The 17,912-nt window shown below is 34.3% G+C and overlaps 1 protein-coding gene across 1 annotated transcript in view; it reads right to left on the reverse strand.

The window, feature by feature from the left end:
- Positions 1–10,196: 10,196 nt before the first annotated feature.
- The window catches only part of LOC150101212 (dnaJ homolog subfamily B member 4-like), a 60,880-nt gene continuing 53,164 nt past the window's right edge, over positions 10,197–17,912 (reverse strand). The window contains exon 3 of the mRNA XM_090401145.1: positions 10,197–11,167. Coding sequence (XP_090257271.1) covers positions 10,937–11,167 — 231 coding nt within the window. The 3' untranslated portion in view covers positions 10,197–10,936. The remainder of the gene's footprint in view (positions 11,168–17,912) is intronic.

The following is a 17,912-nucleotide window of genomic DNA, read 5'->3' on the forward strand; positions in this document are numbered from 1 at the left end:
GAAATTGCAGCAGATGATGAGGAAGAGAAACTGACTGTGAGTGAGGAAGAGGTACATTGGGAATTAAGCCAACTTGATATTAATAAGACTGTGGGACCTGATGATATATCGCCATGTATATTGAAGGAATGTGCCAGGAAGTTGACATCTGCATTTAATGAGTCTTACATTGGGTGCAAGGAAGGAAGGCAAGTTTGTACCACTTCATAAAGGAGATGACAGATTTAAGCATCAAATTATAGGCCAATCTGTGTCATAGGTTGAACACTTTAACCAATCTGTAGTTAAAGTGTTGGAAAGGCTGGCAAGAATCAGGATCTAGAATTGAGTTGACAGCAATAGTATTATCTTTGATGGACAGCATAGATTTGCTAAAGGGAGGTCATGTTTTAGTAATCTACTTATTTAAGATGACAGCAGATGGTGAGCACTGGACATCAGCTTGTCGAGAGCTCCTGAAAAGATTAGTAGTATTTTATGTTATCATTGGCAATTTTACTAGAATTTTATGTAGTATTGTTTCCTTTTTATTTCTTGATGTGTCTGTGCGATTTTTGTGTTTTCTGTGTTATTTTAATTATTATTTTTAAGATAAGATAGTGTACATATGGCACCGATTTAAAAAAAAAAAAAAAAAAAAAAAAAAAAAAAAGGCGGCCAGGTCGCCATGTTTGTTTAAGAGTTTTGATATAAAAGAGTTTATGCAATGTGCTGTCTTTGAGATATATGCTTTGTGAAGAGTGGTGAGAGTCTGGTTAGATGGTGATAGTGGAGTTAATATGTGCAGAAAGTGTAAGGAGAATGAGGATCTCAAGCGTGTTTCGGATGGCGAGAGTGATATCATTAATGATAATCAGAATATAAAAAATAGCGAGGTAGTACCAGATAGGTGTGAGAGCGTCGTTGAAAGTGTAAATGAAGGTAGAAATACAGAGCGAATGGATAATTTAATTGATAATGAAAATGGTGAGATAGATGCAAGTAGTGAAATCGCAAGGTTGAGCGGATCGATACACAGAGCAAAAAGGCAAATATGGAAAAATGTGTGCTGAACGTACCAACTAATAAATGGCAGAAGTCTGTTACGGTAAATAATAGAATGTTCGTAAACGTCAATAAAATGAAGGAGCGAGTGCTGTATGGAGATTCGCTGTTAAGAGGTGTGTTAGTTGAGAGTTTGACAAAATCATACCAGCTGGGTGCGAACATAAAGGACATCAGCAAATCTATTTGAGTGCAAAAACAGAGGGTGAAAGAGATGATAATTGTGGCAGGAACAAATGATTTGAAAGAAGACAAAATGGAAATGATAGAGGATGTGAGGGAATTACTTGAGGTAGCAAAAGAGAAGAGTGAGAGAGTTAGGATGGTGAGTATTTTACTGCGGTATGACAGCGAAGGTGTTTAGAAGGAGGGCCATAATTGCCAATGACTTTATGCGTGGGTTATGCATGGAGAGTGGTGTGAAATTTGTGGATGTGTGGAGTGAGTTTGATGGGCGAAAGGATTTATGTAAGATGGATGGGTTACATTTGAATGGATTTGGTGTACGGAGGCTTGAAAAAGTGTTGATGAATGAAGTGGATGTACAGACTCAGGGAAACTAGATTTATTAGGGGGGGGGGGCTAGATATGCAGACTTCAGGGAGGCAGTTGAGTGTATGAATGAGTATAATATGCCCGAGCGAGTACGAAGGACAACAAATCACAATGGGATAGTTAGTATAAGGCATCAAAGTAGAGATGGGACTAATGGGCTTCTGCAATTCATGTACACTAATGCCAGGAGTATTAGGAACAAGAAGGAAGAGTTTTTGGCCTTGGTTGGCACTTCCAGGCCACAGGTTGTTGGTATTAGTGAAACATGGCTGACAGAAGATGATAAAGCTAGTGGGATTGAATGCGACGGGTATAGTGTGTTCAGGAGTGACAGGGAGAATAAAAAAAGGGGGGGGTATTATTGATGATAGCTGATGAGTTGCAGCCAAGGAGTATAGAAGTTGAACTGCAGGATAGAGAAAAGAGTACATTTGAGGCTGTTTGGTGTGAGATAGTCTAGCAGAACAAAATATACAATTGGGTGCTGCTATAGACCAGGTGATGGAATAGATGGTGGGGATGCAAAGGCAAATAGAAGAAATGAGTGGAAGGAGGGTAATTATTATGGGCGATTTCAATTATGGTAACATTGACTGGAAAGAGGAGAGGGCACATGGGAGGAAGGAATTGGATTTCATGCGGTTATTAAGGGACAACTATCTGCGACAGCATGTAGTAAAAAATACTAGGGGGAAGAGAGTGCTTGACCTAGTAATTGCATCTGAGAATGTGGCTGTAACGAACATGACCAAGTTGCCACCAATTGGTGAGAGTGATCATAAGGTCATGACTTGGGAGGTGGCTAAAGGAGTGAAATTTACAATTAAGACAGGGTACATGTGGAATTACCGGGCTGGTAAGTATGACAAGCTTAGGAGTGTGTTTGGTTCAGTGCCATGGTATATAAAACTGCAAGAGCTGGATGTTGATAGTGTGCATGGGAGGTGGTTAAGAAGTGTTTGCAGGAGGCAATGGTGGACTGTATGCCAAGAGTTCGAATAATAAATCAAGTAGGGGTTAAATGGATGAATAACACTATTAAGCTTGAGCTGCAAAAAAAGAAACAATTGTGGAGGGAATTTAAGGAGAAAGGTGACCAGCAGGTGCAGGAACAGTATAAAACTCAGGCCAGGATGGTAAGAAAAGCAAAAGCGGATTATGAAAGAAAATTGGCCATGCAGGCTAAAGAGAATCCCAAACAGTTTTTTCAATATGTTGCAAATAAAAGGAAACATGTTCATGGCAGAATGATTTTAAAAAATGCTGAGGGTAGGGAGGTAACCGAATCAGTCGATATAGTGGAATTACTGAGCGAGCACTCTGCAAGAGTGTATCATCCAGGTGGTGACATTGCAGGAATGGAAGAACCAACAGCTTATACTGGAATTATGATGAATGAAGTAGAGGTAGCTAGTCTATTACAGAACCTCAATGTCAATACATCTGTGGGATTGGATGGTATACCAGCTCATGTCGTACGTGAAGTGGCTAAAGAATTGTCAGTGCCCTTGACCATTTTGTTTAATTTGAGCCTCGGGTCTGGTTCAGTCCCAAGGGAGTGGAAAGAGGGGAAAATAGTTCCGCTGCATAAAGGTGGTTCCAAGGCTGCTGTTGAAAATAACCAGCCAATCAGCATAACAGGAATCATTATCAAGGTCTTGGAGAAAATAGTCAAGAGGAAAATACAAGATTGGATAGATGAAAATGGGATGCTGTATCGGGGACAGCATGGCTTTGTGAAGGGTAGGTCATGCCTCAGTAACTTGCTCACGTATTATAACACAGTGACAGCTGAACTGGATAAGGGTAATGGGTTTACAGTGATTCTACTGGACCTTGTTAAGGCCTTTGATAGGATACCACATGGAATTCTAATCAGTAAATTGCAGCATATGGGGATGGATATAGGGTTGGTGAGATGGATAGGAGGGTATTTGACGGGAAGATATCAGAGAGTGGTTTATTCAGGAGTAGAGTCCACAAGACGGCCGTGACTAGTGGTGTGCCACAAGGATTTGTTCATTAATGATATAGGAAAGGATCTGAGAGTAACAGTTCATTTGTTTGCAGATGATGCAAAGTTGGGAAGAGCAATAGTGAATGCAGATGGTGTCAAAATTTTGCAAGATGATTTGGATAGATTGGAGGTCTGGGCTAAGGAGAATGGATGTCAATTTAATGTGGTAAATGTAACCTTTTGAGAATAAGGTTATACATTTTGGGGTGAAAAGATTAACAGCAGTTTATTACATTGGTGGAACCGTATTCCAGGAAATTGATGAGGCACGAGATTTAGGAGTGTTGGTGGATAAGGAGTTGAAGTTTAGGGGGCACATTGCAAAAGTGGCCAAATCAGCTTATCAAATCACTTGGTTGCTGAAGAATACGTTGACAAGCAGGTTATTGTTCCTCTGATCGAGCCTTGATAAGACCTCATCTCGACTACTGTGCCCAGATTTGGTCACCTAGGTTTCTTCTTGATGAGGAGGTTGAGAGGATCCAGAGGTGAGTGACCAAGATGATAGCAGGTCTGTGGAATGAACCTTATGAGAACAGGTTGAGGATTTGTGGGTTGCAAAAATCGGTTGATATCAAAGGAGGGGAGATATGATTGAGACATTCAAATTACTGAAGGGTTTCTATAAAATTAATTCAGAAGATATTTTTGAGAATAGGGCTGGGCAAAAGTGTGGTTAGCAAGGATGTTAGAGCTGGGTTCTTTACTTTTAGAGTGGTGAATGAGTGGAATGGGCTGCCAGAGTCTGTGGTGGATGCTGTGACAGTGAATGAGTTTAAGGCGAGGTATGTATGAATCGAATAGTTGTGATGAATATGATTTGGGGCCTCCCTCGATGAGTCTTAGGACTCCCTGGAGTTGCCCGTAATAATAATAAATTACTGCATGATAAGTTGATAGTCAAACTAAAGTGGATGGGGGTTGGATATTAGACTAGCACATTGCATGGGAGATTGGCTGTCTGATAGGTATGAAGTTCTGTATGGGAGAGCAATATCCTAGAAGAGGAAAGTAATGGTGTTCCTCAGGACCACTGCTATTTAACCTGTATGTTAACGATATTGGGGATATTCAGTTGTTTGCCGATGATGCAAAGTTGGGATGAACTATGAGGAGTACAGCAAGTGTTTTGTGGCCTCATAAGAAAATGTGAATAGACTGAGGGCATGGGAGTGGGAATGCCAGTTCAATGTTGCAAAATGTGGCATTTTAAAATTTGGAAAACAAAGAAAGATGGGATGTAGAATTTACTCTTGGTGGGAATATATTGTTGGAGGTAGAGGGAATAAGAGATCTTATGGGAATGTTGGATAAGGATCTAAAATTTAGGACATACTGCCAAAATTGTGAGGACAATGAATTCTGGCAATGATGCAGAGAATACTGACTTCTTCTAAAAGTAAGGAGATTCTGGTTCCATTGTATGATGTGTATGTATGTGCATCAAATTTGTGCACAGTAGTCCATACATGGCCTAAGTAGAGTCTATGTATGGACTAATATGCACAAATTTAGTCACCTTGTTTTCAAAAGGATGAAGAGATCTTAGAAAGGGTCTAGAGGCAGTTGACTAAAATAGTTTCTTATCTCTGGAATGTTGAATATGAAGAAAGGTTGAGACAATTCAATTTGCAGAGTTTAATGGATAAGATGAAGGGGGAGTGATATGATAAAAATGTACAAATTGGTAAGAGCTTGTTATAGGATTAAGATTGAAGAACTTTTTCATAAATTGGTGGAGAACAAGATGTCATCCCTGGAATCTGTATAAGGAGGATGTGAGCAAGGGAATGAAAGGTTTTTTGCAGAGAAAGTTGATGATTGAAAATATATGGCAGTATGTCATTACATTCTCACAACCTCATTAATATCTAACCCACCTTGAATTCTTCTAATACCTGCCTTCCTTTTACATGTTGCACAGTAGCATTTACACTAGTAGGACATACACTAATGAACTATCATTAAATAACTCCCCTACATCCTTTGCAAGGGTCACTCTGCTATGATAACTATCCACCAGTGTCAGGCTGCTATAATTATTCTTCCTCTTGCTTGCCATATAGCAGAAAAATTCCAATGAATTATCCTTGATCTGACTTGCCAGTTTCCTCTCATAACGCATTTCATTTTTTTCTTTCTTTACCATGTTGGTAACATTCATAGACTGCACTAATACTCCTCATGCATCTGATCACCACTGAATGTGCTGTACCTTCTCCGTAACATCTTAATTTCCAACACTGCTTGCTTGATTTCATTGTTCATCCATTTCACTCCTACTCTATTTATTCACTTAACCTCTTGGTAGCAGTTATGAATTGCTTATGTCAGTTACTGCCTTATCAATTCCCATGTACTGACAACATGCCATCTTCAAAGCTAATCAACCCAATGTATTGATGTTAGTTAACTACTGAGCTTCCCATAATTATCGACTTTATAATTCCACATATCCTGTTTTGACAGTAACCTTTTCTTATTTCATCTCAAACAAGTACCTCATATGTTCACTCTCATCAATAGGCAGCAGTGTTCATACCTCATTAACGACTACATCCCATGCTGTTTAAGATAGTTATCCCTTAGAAATTCAACAGATTCACTCTTTGTTCCCATACACTATTTCCTCCTGTCAAGCTACATTCCTGTAATTAAAATCTTCCATTAGGATAACTTTTTACATGCTAAACCAATTTGCCTAATCAGCATTCTCTGAATGTTCTAGCCTATATTAATGTCCTATTAAATATCTATCATTTTAATTTCAGCTGCACACCACATCGATTCAAAATCTTCACATGTACTACCATTTTCAACTTTCACACACTGTGGACAAAATTCCTCTGCTATCATTAACAGTATTTCCCCCTACTATCCTTCAGGAAAATTGTATATCCTTCCATTTCTATTCCTTACGGTACAAGTTTTATGTAAAACTGGGGAAGATACTGATAATCACGAAAAGATAAAACTATCTCCATATAGTGAGGCTACATCCAGAGTACAAATATTTTGATAGTTTAAGAATTCTCAAAACAAAAGATATGGAAGATGACTGAAAATGATATCCAAGCCAGGTGCTCTATTCACTCGCAAGACATAATTGACACTTAGAATGATGACAAGTGAACTAAATATAACTAAAGAAGCAATAAGGTCCGTAATTATCACAGATAATGTGAGAGAAAAATTTGTACAAATTCTGTACCACACTTTTTAGTGATGAAAACAACTCAGACAATTAGATGGCTACAAAGATTTTGTAATACCAACTCAAGATACAACTAGTTTTCTAAACACCATTATTTCTGGTGTTAACAGGAGAACCTACTAGCCTGACCTGTGGTGGGAAAAACATTACAAAGCTAGAGTTTTGTTTTTATATGGATGAAGTTAATTTCAGTCATATTATCCTCTAATTAGAAATAATGCTAAATACTAACAGCTCCTATCTGTTGCAGGGAAAAACAATCCATTATTGTTCCACCTTGTTGAATTGCTCATGTAATCTGCTAGAAACATTTGAAATTAATAATTTCTTGTATCTGTGTGTTTCTATTAATCTTTATTATGTCACAAATGCCATTTAACCTTGATTTTCAATTATTAAATTTAATGCAAATGATGTATTAAATTTAATATATCATTTGTGTTCTGTTCCTTCCTCCAGATCGGAATTGAGCATTGTATTTCACCTGTATATTGAAAGTTGCAGGTGCTTTGGATTCAGTATATCCAAGCATGGCAAGAGGATCCTTGGAGGAGTTGAATAAATTCTTAAATTTTATAAGGGGCTTAAAAGTGGAATTCAGGTTGTACTTGTATAATATTCTAAAAAGAATTTTTATTAAACGTAAAAGCTTGCTCATCGGAGCAAACTGTGCTGCTCTGTTTTTGATGGTGTTAATCACTCCAAGTTTATGTGTTAGGTGGTGGTAAAAGTCAACATGTATGTATTGGCTGATATGTGCAGACTTACAGAAAACGATGACGTATACTGTTCAAGAGAAGATATGTGATAAGTGTATCCAGAAATGGAAGTATGTTCTAGTTTTCAATTTCACTGGTAAAGTGTATGCATTTATGTTGTTTGTAAATATAGTTAAGGAAGGTGTTTGGTGACCATGGGACCTAATAACAAAAATACTTGTTACCATGTATCTGAACCAAACTAAGTTTTAAAGTAGAGGAACCTAGAGCACACTGCTCAAAAGCTGTCATAAAATAGCAGTAAGAGAAGATACTGGTGAGCCCATGGCCATACCCTCTTTTTGTCGACAAAATTATTTCACCACAAAGTAGCCAGAACTTTGGAGTCTCAATGGTTTTTAATGTAAAATCAGGTATAAGACAAGCATGCTCACTATTTTTATTCATTTTCATCATCTCAAATAGCAAACTTAACTATTTGCTTTATGCAAATAATTTACTCCTAAATAAATCTAGTCTCTCCAAGCTTCTTTGATTAAATTAAATAACAGCTGTAACAAATTTGGTATAAAAATAAACTATCAAAATAGGAAGGAACATAGAAAACTTCAACTATAAATCTATAGAAAAATAAAATATTTCAGCCATTTTGGCACAATTTTTAATGAAAATGGTAAATTAAATATGTAAATAGAGAATAGAAATAACAAAACTGGTATGGTCTGTCAAGTGAATAAATATATTTATTTAGAATAAAAGAGAAATTGGCCAAAAAACTAGTGATATATGAACCAAGTTTAACTTACTGATCTGAGAGTTTGATTAAAATAAAGCATTTAGTCAAAGACCAAACATGATAACAATTTGTTTCTGTGAGTAACCTGTTACTCACAGAAACAAATTACTCTTAGAATTACAAATTCTGAGCAATACTTTTATAAATAATGGCTACAGCAAAAATACTATTAACAAAATTCTGTGCAAGACTACACCTAAAAATAGGCAGATTATAGTAAAACCATAGCCCCATTTTACTCATTAAAGAGGGGGGGGGGAGTATCTAAAATAAAAAAAACATACTATACAAATGCAAACTTAATACCATCTTTAAATCCACTACAAAATTAGAGTATTTCTTCAACTACAAGGATCCCTGTGGTGTACTGAATTTGGTGCACCTATAACTTGCCACATACAGGTGAAATAGAGAATACAATTGACATATCAAATTTAATAATAATGAAAAATCGGGCCTTTTTGATCCTGCCTTCAACACTCTACAAGCATGAATAACATATGTAAAGAATGTGTGTGAAATTCTAATCAGTCACCTTAATTGCAACAGTAATGATGGCCTTAAAAATCTCAAGGATATGGTGGCAACCTACAGAAGATAAAATGATGGAAATTGATCACTACAGATATAAAAAAACTTTGATATAGTGTTTTTTTTTTGTTATTTCATTTTTCTCCATCACAAGTACTTTGGCATACCAAGTAGATTTAACTCCATGCGATGATCTTGATATGAAGGTTGAATTGTCAGGTAATTCTTGGGTAATATGAAATTAAAATTATATTACTCAAACATGGTAGTTGTCTTCATGATTAATGTTACCCTATGCATCCTTTATTTCATTCTTATTAACTTATTGATGTATATGTATAAACCTAGTAATACAAATGCCAGAATATTTATTAATTTTACTAAATTAATATGTAATAGTCAGTATGGCACACCTGATTAGCCAAAATGGATAATAAAAAATATAAAAAAAATATGGACACCATTTTATGTGAAGTATTACCAATTCTACACCAAGTCATATCAAAATGGTTTTCATTTATGTAATTCAAACTACACCATACTTTTGACATTTTAACATCCAAATGAATTAATAAAATTGGCATTATAATAATATATAGGAACATTAGCAGATCACATCTGAAAAATGCACCATAATGAAACTTGAGCTTTTCAGATAAGGCACAAGTATTATTAGATGAATATGTAAGGTTGTGCAATCCCAGACATACATCTAGGCTAACATTTAAAGAGATAAAAATTGTAACTGACCTGCAAATTGCAAACAAATATCTAGTTAAAATATCATCAAGAAATAAATCCGTTTTTGCATGTGTATGAACACACACTATGCATTTCAAGTTAAACTAAATATGAACCCAAAATACAGTAAACTCCTGTTCAACAGTAAAAACTCTGGAGTGATCAGTTAATCAAAAATTATAGATAGTTGAGAAGCATATTAATGATAAAGCATTATAGCTATTAGTTCATCATGAAAACTCAATATATAGATATTTAGAATACTGATAAAATGTGAAAACTGAAGTATCAGAAACAAAGCATTATGCTAGCCTATACCTCAAGAGACCTTGGTGTCACATTACTTGAGAAACACAGATCACAAAGAAGAGTTTCCTATTTTTTATGATTGCTTTTTAATTAAATAAATTAATGATTAAAATTTAATAACTAAGGCATAGATTATAGTAACGTAAAAGGAAAAATCATAAAAATGTTGAAACTTACTACTTCTTAAAATTCTACATAAGCATGTTAAAATAACTGTGTTAGGCAGTGCAAAGTGTGCACACTATAGCAGTGTTAACCAGTGTTAGGGTAACAATGGTGTAAAAAAACACTTTATTTTTCCATTAATATTTTTGTTTTAACAAAACAGGTTAGAGTTCAGTAGCTTGGATATTTTTGTAAACTTTTTGAAAGATGAATGAGATATTTTCCTAATAAAACCAAAAATAGCTAATGTACAGGGAAGGTAATTTTTAAGCAAAGGCCAATTATAGGAGAATTCTGAAAACAGAAGGTTGGATAAACAAGAGTTTACTGTATTAACTTTAAATATTTTGTAATAATATTTAAAATAACGCAAATAACAATTTGATAATCATTAACTGCTATGTTAGTTTCATAACAGTTAATAAATATGGCAGTAAAAAAAAAAAAGTTTGAGCAGCTAATTATGAGAGGTGTAATGCAACATTAACTTATTAATTTTTCATGGAAAGGTCATTATACAAATGCTGCACTTCTTTCTCCTTGTTTTTGTTTTCATAATCTATAAAATATCTAAAAAATGTCTTTTCCAAAATATATATAAAATTTAAAAATTGTCAGTTATATGTGAAATCACGTGAACCAGTATTATATTCCATATGGATCCACCTTGCATCCTAATAAATAAAGACCCTCTGTAAATATTTAGAACATTCAGCAGAATGAGCATTTTGCACATGCTCTTTCAATTCACAAGAAAACAGCTGATGTATCACTTTTCATGAAAGTTAAGAAAACAATACTGGTTTCCATATCACACCTGATTCAAAAATAAAGCTTCTATAAACTCAATTAGGTAGACATTCTCGAAGAGTCATTTTTGTGGTTTCTGTCAGATGATCTGGAAATCTCACATCAAAAGTTACAATCAGATCACCTCTTCTAGAAGGTTCTTTAGGATACGGAAGTCCTTTTCCAGAGAACCTTCGACATGTATTGGGTTTAATTATGTCATTCATCTGCAAGGCAATCTTTTCTCCTGAAATTGTAGGAATGTCTATCTTTGTACCACAAAGGGACTGAAAAATAAAGTGTAATATCAAACTTACTAATATACATAAAGAAAGTTTTTCAAAAATAAATAAATATACTAATACTTTTAATATTCTAATTATTCATCTTATTTAGACATTTTATAGTAATTAGATTTTTCAAATTTAATTTTCGATTCCTTCCATAATTTTACATTACTTAATTCGAATTTTATAGATACTTTAATGATTAAAATAATACTGATCAACAATCTGAAAAATTTTGTTTTCCTTGAAGCAAAAGAAGTTGTAGAAAGTTTTTTTAACTTGGGTATATTATGTATTCAAGATACCAAGTAATTTTATATAAACTTGGTTTTTAATCCTATTTCCCAAGTAAGCAAACAGACAATTATGTCAAGTTGGCACCTGCACATAGTGCAGGACCAAGGCCAGACCTGAAATACGAAGGTTGAAGTAATGCAGAGCTTATATGAATTTTACCTAAACAAGTTGCCACAAGGTGCTTTGACCTTATTAAATAAAATCTCAGGATGAGAGATAGATGTAGAAAGTTTTTTAACTTGGGTATATTATGTATTCAAGATACCAAGTAATTTTATGTAAACTTGGTTTTTAATCCTGTTTCCCAAGTAAGCAAACAGACAAGTATGTCAAGTTTGCACCTGCACATAGTGCAAGACTGAGGCAACTCGTGCAGGACCAAGGCAACTCATGGTAAAAGAGGTAAAATTCATATAAGCTCTGCATTACTTCAACCTTCATATTTCAGGTCTGGCTCCCACTGACGAGACCTCAATAAAGGTCGAAACCGGTCTGGGTAGTGACCCCTGCCTTTAATGCATAGCATTATACATTTCCGCAAGGGGATGTGCTTTGCATTAAGGGAAAAATATTAAGGAAAGTGATCGGAGCTTAATCCACTTTAACCACGAGTTGCCTCAGTCTTGCACTATGTGCAGGTGCAAACTTGGCATACTTGTCTGTTTGCTTATTTGGGAAATAGGATTAAAAACCAAGTTTATATAAAATTACTTGGTATCTTGAATACATAATATACCCAAGTTAAAAAAACTTTCTACATCTATCTCTCATCCTGAGATTTTATTTAATAAGGTAAAGCAACTTGTTTAGGTAAAATTCATATAAGCTCTGCATTACTTCAACCTTCGTATTTCAGGTCTGGCTCCCACTGATGAGACCTCAATAAAGGTTGAAACTGGTCTGGGTAGTTACCCATTCTTTTAATGCATAGCATCATACATTTCCGCAAGGGGATGTGCTTTGCATTAAGGGAAAAAATACTAAGGAAAGTGATCGGAGCTTAATCCACTTTTACCAAGAGTTGCTCAGTCTTGCACTACGTGCAGGCGCAAACTTGACATACATGTCTGTTTGCTTACTTGGGAAATAGGATTAAAAACCAAGTGCATATAAAATTACTTGATATCTTGAATACAAAAGAAGTTGTGTTAATTGTGACACAGTGAATATGCATATGAGCTTAAACTTGTCTTATAATGTGATAGAGAAATTTCAAGAATTGGAATTATATATTGACATAATCTAAACCATTGCATACATGTGATATGAGAATTCACTCGCACTGAAGAAACGGAAAATTTTTATAATAACTTACAAAAATCTACAGAATATGCTAAATCAGAGATACTCATAGTGATGGGTAACTTGAATGCAAAGGTTGGAGAAAGGGAAGAAAATCTGGGTGAGAAATTGATACAATTCTGCAATCAAACAACCTATGCATAATGAATACTTTCTTTCAACATCCAAAGTGCAGACTATATACTTAAATAAATCCTGATAACTCTATAAGAAATCAAATATATTTTATAATGAATACAAAAATAATATAACCAAAACATACCCAGGTGCTGATATAGGTTCAGATCATAACCCTGTTGTGTCTACTTGAAAGATTAAATGTGAAAACATTTTTAAAAACAGTCATACTGAAAGACTTGACAGCTCTGCATATACCTGATAACATAATGGTGTTAATCAGGTATATGCAGATATTTTAACTCAGATATTAGGAAAAAATTAGATTATGTAGGATATGAAACAGAAGACAATATATTTAGCAACACAGAAGAAATTGAAAAAAGATGGTCAAAATTTAGAAGTGCAATATATGAGACAGCCAACATGATTATTCTAAAAATGAAATACAATAAAAAAATACATCACAGTATAAAGTACTCAGTAAAATGATAAAAAATTAATGCAGGAAGGATAAAGACAAGTGGCTAAATGAAAAATGTAAAGAAATAGAGGAATTGGACAACAAACTCAACAGTAAAAAAATGCATAAATCAATCCAAGCTCTGACAAATAAAAAAAAAATACTACGAGAAACACAAGATATCATAAAAAGAAAGAATATGGAAAAGAACTGTATGACTGATCGCACAGATGCACCAGATACACAAAATACGGATGGTGAACCAATTACATATGGAGAAATAGAATGTGCTATAAGTCAAATGGAAACAGGTAAAACACCAGGCCCTGATCAGATCCCTATCAAATTGTTGAAGAAATTTAATCATCATTATCATGCATATCAAGGATTTAGGCCTAGAGTGGCCTTTTCTGGCGTTAGAAGTCATCGTTTAAGAGGACGTCCTGTTTTCTTTTTCCTAATGGCTTGTACTTTAAGGCTTGTTTTGGTAATCTTTATATTTTCATTCTTTAAACATGTTCCATCCATTACTATTACTGACTCTTGGTTTAATTCTTTCATAATTTCTTCGTTTCTTTTGTGATCAAATAGAGTATACTTTGCAGTTTTTCTCATAAACTTCATTTCTGCTGTTATTAATCTTTGTTTGTCTTTTTGTTTTATTGTCCAGATTTCACTTCCATACAATAAGACTGGTAGGGCTAATATATTGTATACTTTTAGTCTAATTTGGTTTAAATATAGAGTTAATTACACCCGTTATTTTTAAATATTTTGCAATTTTTACGTTTATATCTTTTTCATATGTGATCATACATCCTAGGTAGTTAAATGAATTCATCTGTTCTAAGATCTTGTTATCTATTACTATCTTAGTTCTTGCTAGATCTTGTCCTTTAAAGGCCATAGTTTTTGATGTTTCTGTTGATATTATCATATCATAATCTTTGGCTATCTCATTTAGATCTAATAGCTTTCTGTAAGTTATCTTCAGAATTTGTAATTATTATTTGGTCGTCAGCAAAAAGGAGAGTGTTTAAAAAATTCAATGATAACGCAATTAATGATCTAAAGGTTCTTTTTAATAATATATATGATACAGGATATATCCCTGATGACTAAGAAAATCCATCTTGGTCACTATCCCCAAAATTCCAAGAACTTAAGAATATGCAGAATATCGACTAATAATTTAACAAGCAATGTTATGAAATTATTACTGGAAATAATCCTAGAAAGAATAAAAGGCACTTTTTCACTATAAATAGAAGAAACTCGATCAGGTTTTCAAAAAGACAAAAGGTACAAGAGAAGGAATTTTCAATATGAAAACATTATGTGAAAGAAGCCTTGATAACCAGTAAAACATATCTTTGTTTTATTGATTACACCAAAGCATTTGATTCAATAGATCACAAGTTAATACATATCCTACAGAACAATGGTCTACAAAGAAAAGATCTATGCATAATTACAAATACAAGAGGGTGGTCTGAAAAGTTCTTGGCCTAACAATGAAAGAACAAATTTATAATTTCAAAATTATTTTTCAACATAATCTCCCTTAAGACTAATACATTTATTCCAGTACCATTATTCTGTCCCTGTAGTGGTTCTCAGTAAGATCTGCAAAATATCCCTCTACAGCTGCAATCACCTCTCGATTCGTCAGAGGGAGCCAAATCTGGGGAATAGGGTGGATGTTTCAACAATTCATAGTGCTGATCCCTTAATTTTCCCATTGCAGAAGAAAAAAAAAATCATCTTTCATCAGGACAATGCACCTGCCCACAAAGGTGTTTTGGTAAACTGGATCTTTTCTCATGAATTTTTTCATTTAGTCTGGTTAAAAGATCAGAATATTATTCCCTGGTTATTGTTTTACCCTTTTCAAGATAATTAATAAACAAAATGCCTTTAGCATCCCAAAACACCAATACAAACCTTTCCTGCTGATGGAACCGACTTTGTCTTCTGGTGTGTGTGTGTGTAATGGTGAATCCAAGTCTCATCCATAGTAAGAAATCGAAAGTACTGTTCAAAGATTTTCATGTGAGTGTGTTTTTGATCTGCTGTGAGCAAGCATTTCACCCATCTTGCACAAAGTTTTTTCATTTGCAATTCTTCATGCAAAATATGTCCGTTCTTTTGAAATGCCTATAGTCTCAGCAATTTCACACACTTTGATTCGCCAGTCATCCAACCATATCGTGCACTTGATCAATGATTTGTGGTGTTGCTAACACTTTTTGGACGTCCTTCATGTGAATCATCTTCAAGGCTGGGGCCATGTTTAAACTCGGCAGCCCATTTGTTAATTGTTGAAAACGAAGGAGAAGAGTGCCCATAAACGTTTATGAGCTTCGAATGAATTTCTTTTGGCATTAAACCTTCTTTTACAAAGAATTTTATAACCTCAAGATACTCAATTTTATCCATTTCAAGGGATACAGACAACACTTTTGCTTCAGACAGCTGTATAAAACAAACTACTTGATAGAATGACTTGCAATTTCACATGGATGCTTATGACAGATGTACCAACTTAGAAAAAAAAATCTTGCCGAATGGTTCTCGGCCTCGACCATAGATGGTCGAGGCCGAGAACTTTTCAGACCACCCTTGTATACTGGAATCAAATGGCCTCAATAAGATACAAAAATGCATATTCTGACAGCTTTGAAATCAAAAAAGGAGTAAGACAAGGATGTGTCTTATCACCTTTATTGTATAATAATATATATACAGCAAAGAAATTTTTAAAGATATTGCAGAACTGAAGGGCGTAAAAGTCAGGGGTAGGAACTTCAGGTATGCAGATGACATGGTCCTTATTGCTAAATCTGAAAATGATCTTTAAAACTTAGTCACAGAAATTTACAACAGAATCTTAGGCATGGGATTAATTATTAACCTGAAGAAAACAAAGTGCATGATTATATCAAAAGAACCAATAAATAAGAAAGTAAATATAACTGCTAACAAAAGAAAACTGAACAGGTTAAATCTTTTATATATATTTGGGACAAATGTTTTCAGAAGGAAGAAATTCCTTTAAAGAATAGAGATAGCATGAAAAGCCTTTATTGATATGAAAACTCTTCTAACATCCAGAGACATTAACACACACAAGAAAAAGATTAATAAAGTGCTATATCTGGTTAAGCCTTCTCTTCAATAGGAAAACTTGGACTTTAATAAAGAAGCAGAGAAAAAATTAGTAGCTTTTGAAATGTGGACCATCAGAAGAATGTTGAAAATATCATGGACAGAGAAAATGAAGATGTTTTAAAGAAAGCAAAAATGAAAATATTAATGAAAATAATTAAAGAACGAAAACTTAAATATTTTGGACATCTAACTAGACGAGAAGGCATTCAGAAATTAATATTAAAAGGGAAACTGGACAGAAAAAGAGGGAGTGGTAGACCCAGGAGAATGTGGTTTGAAGACATTAAGGACTGGACTGGCTTGGCTAAATGTTCCAGAGCAGCAAAAGAAAGAAAGAAAAAAGTTCCATGACATGGTTACCAACCTCCTAGGGGATGATACTTGAAGAATTGTGTTTGTGTTTTTCTGGGATAAAAAGGGTAAGTGTGTGATGGAAAATCCTGCCACCTCCATATGAGACTTTTTTTCAGGCTTCACAAGGAATGTAAAATGCAGATCTACAGTGGTTCAAGTGTTCCATTCACATAAAAAATATTTCATGAAGCACAGTTCAATATAAGTGACACTTGGAATTCATCTGGATCCTGCAATATGCAAGATTACCACTCAAATTAAAAATAACTATTTTGAAATTTTGGTGGTGATTTGAAATGGCATGATAACTGGCAGCTGAAAATTAAAATCCAGTTCATAAGAATGTGGTGTGCACTGTGAGGAAAGAGTTATCATCTATATCTTGGTTGTTTTAGGAAATGGAAACATACTGCCATAAGGTACTAGGCTCATGGCAAGTTTGGATATTTTATTCATGTTCCAGCTTTGCAGAAAAAGATAGAGATGTTAAACAGAAATATCAATAACCTGCATGATCACTGAGTTCTCTCCAATACTACTAGGATAAGAAATTGCATTGATGCATGTACCTCTTAACCAGCACTACTGAAAGCACAAAATGCTTAATTCCTTAGTATAACTATTAGACAAGCAGAACATATACCCTGCTGTTATTTCTGGTAATTTCATCATATAATCATAGTTTGTTGCTAACCACAAGACAAAATAAGAGAAACTACATAATTTTTTTTTTTTTTTTTAATATACAGAAGAGGTTGCAATCATATTTTTAACTTTTTTTTTGTTGTTAATTTTGACTAATTATGCTTAGATGACTGTTCCTTCCTTCTCCCCCTCTCCCCAAAGACTTTATTGAAAATAATGACTTTCATGATTATTTCATAAATTGATCACATATGTATGACTTTTAAGAAGGCCAATGTTAAAAAAAAAATTATGCCTTGTTTATTCATACTTCTAATTAGAATCATTTCACAGAATACTTAGTTTCTGCAGTTGTTTGGTATAGATTTGCAGAAAACCAAACATAAATCTTTTCAC

The sequence above is a fragment of the Typopeltis vanoorti genome, chromosome 12, assembly GCF_054136105.1.
Source record: "Typopeltis vanoorti isolate ZY-2024b chromosome 12, IOZ_Tvanoo_1.0, whole genome shotgun sequence".
NCBI classification, from domain to species: domain Eukaryota; kingdom Metazoa; phylum Arthropoda; class Arachnida; order Uropygi; family Thelyphonidae; genus Typopeltis; species Typopeltis vanoorti.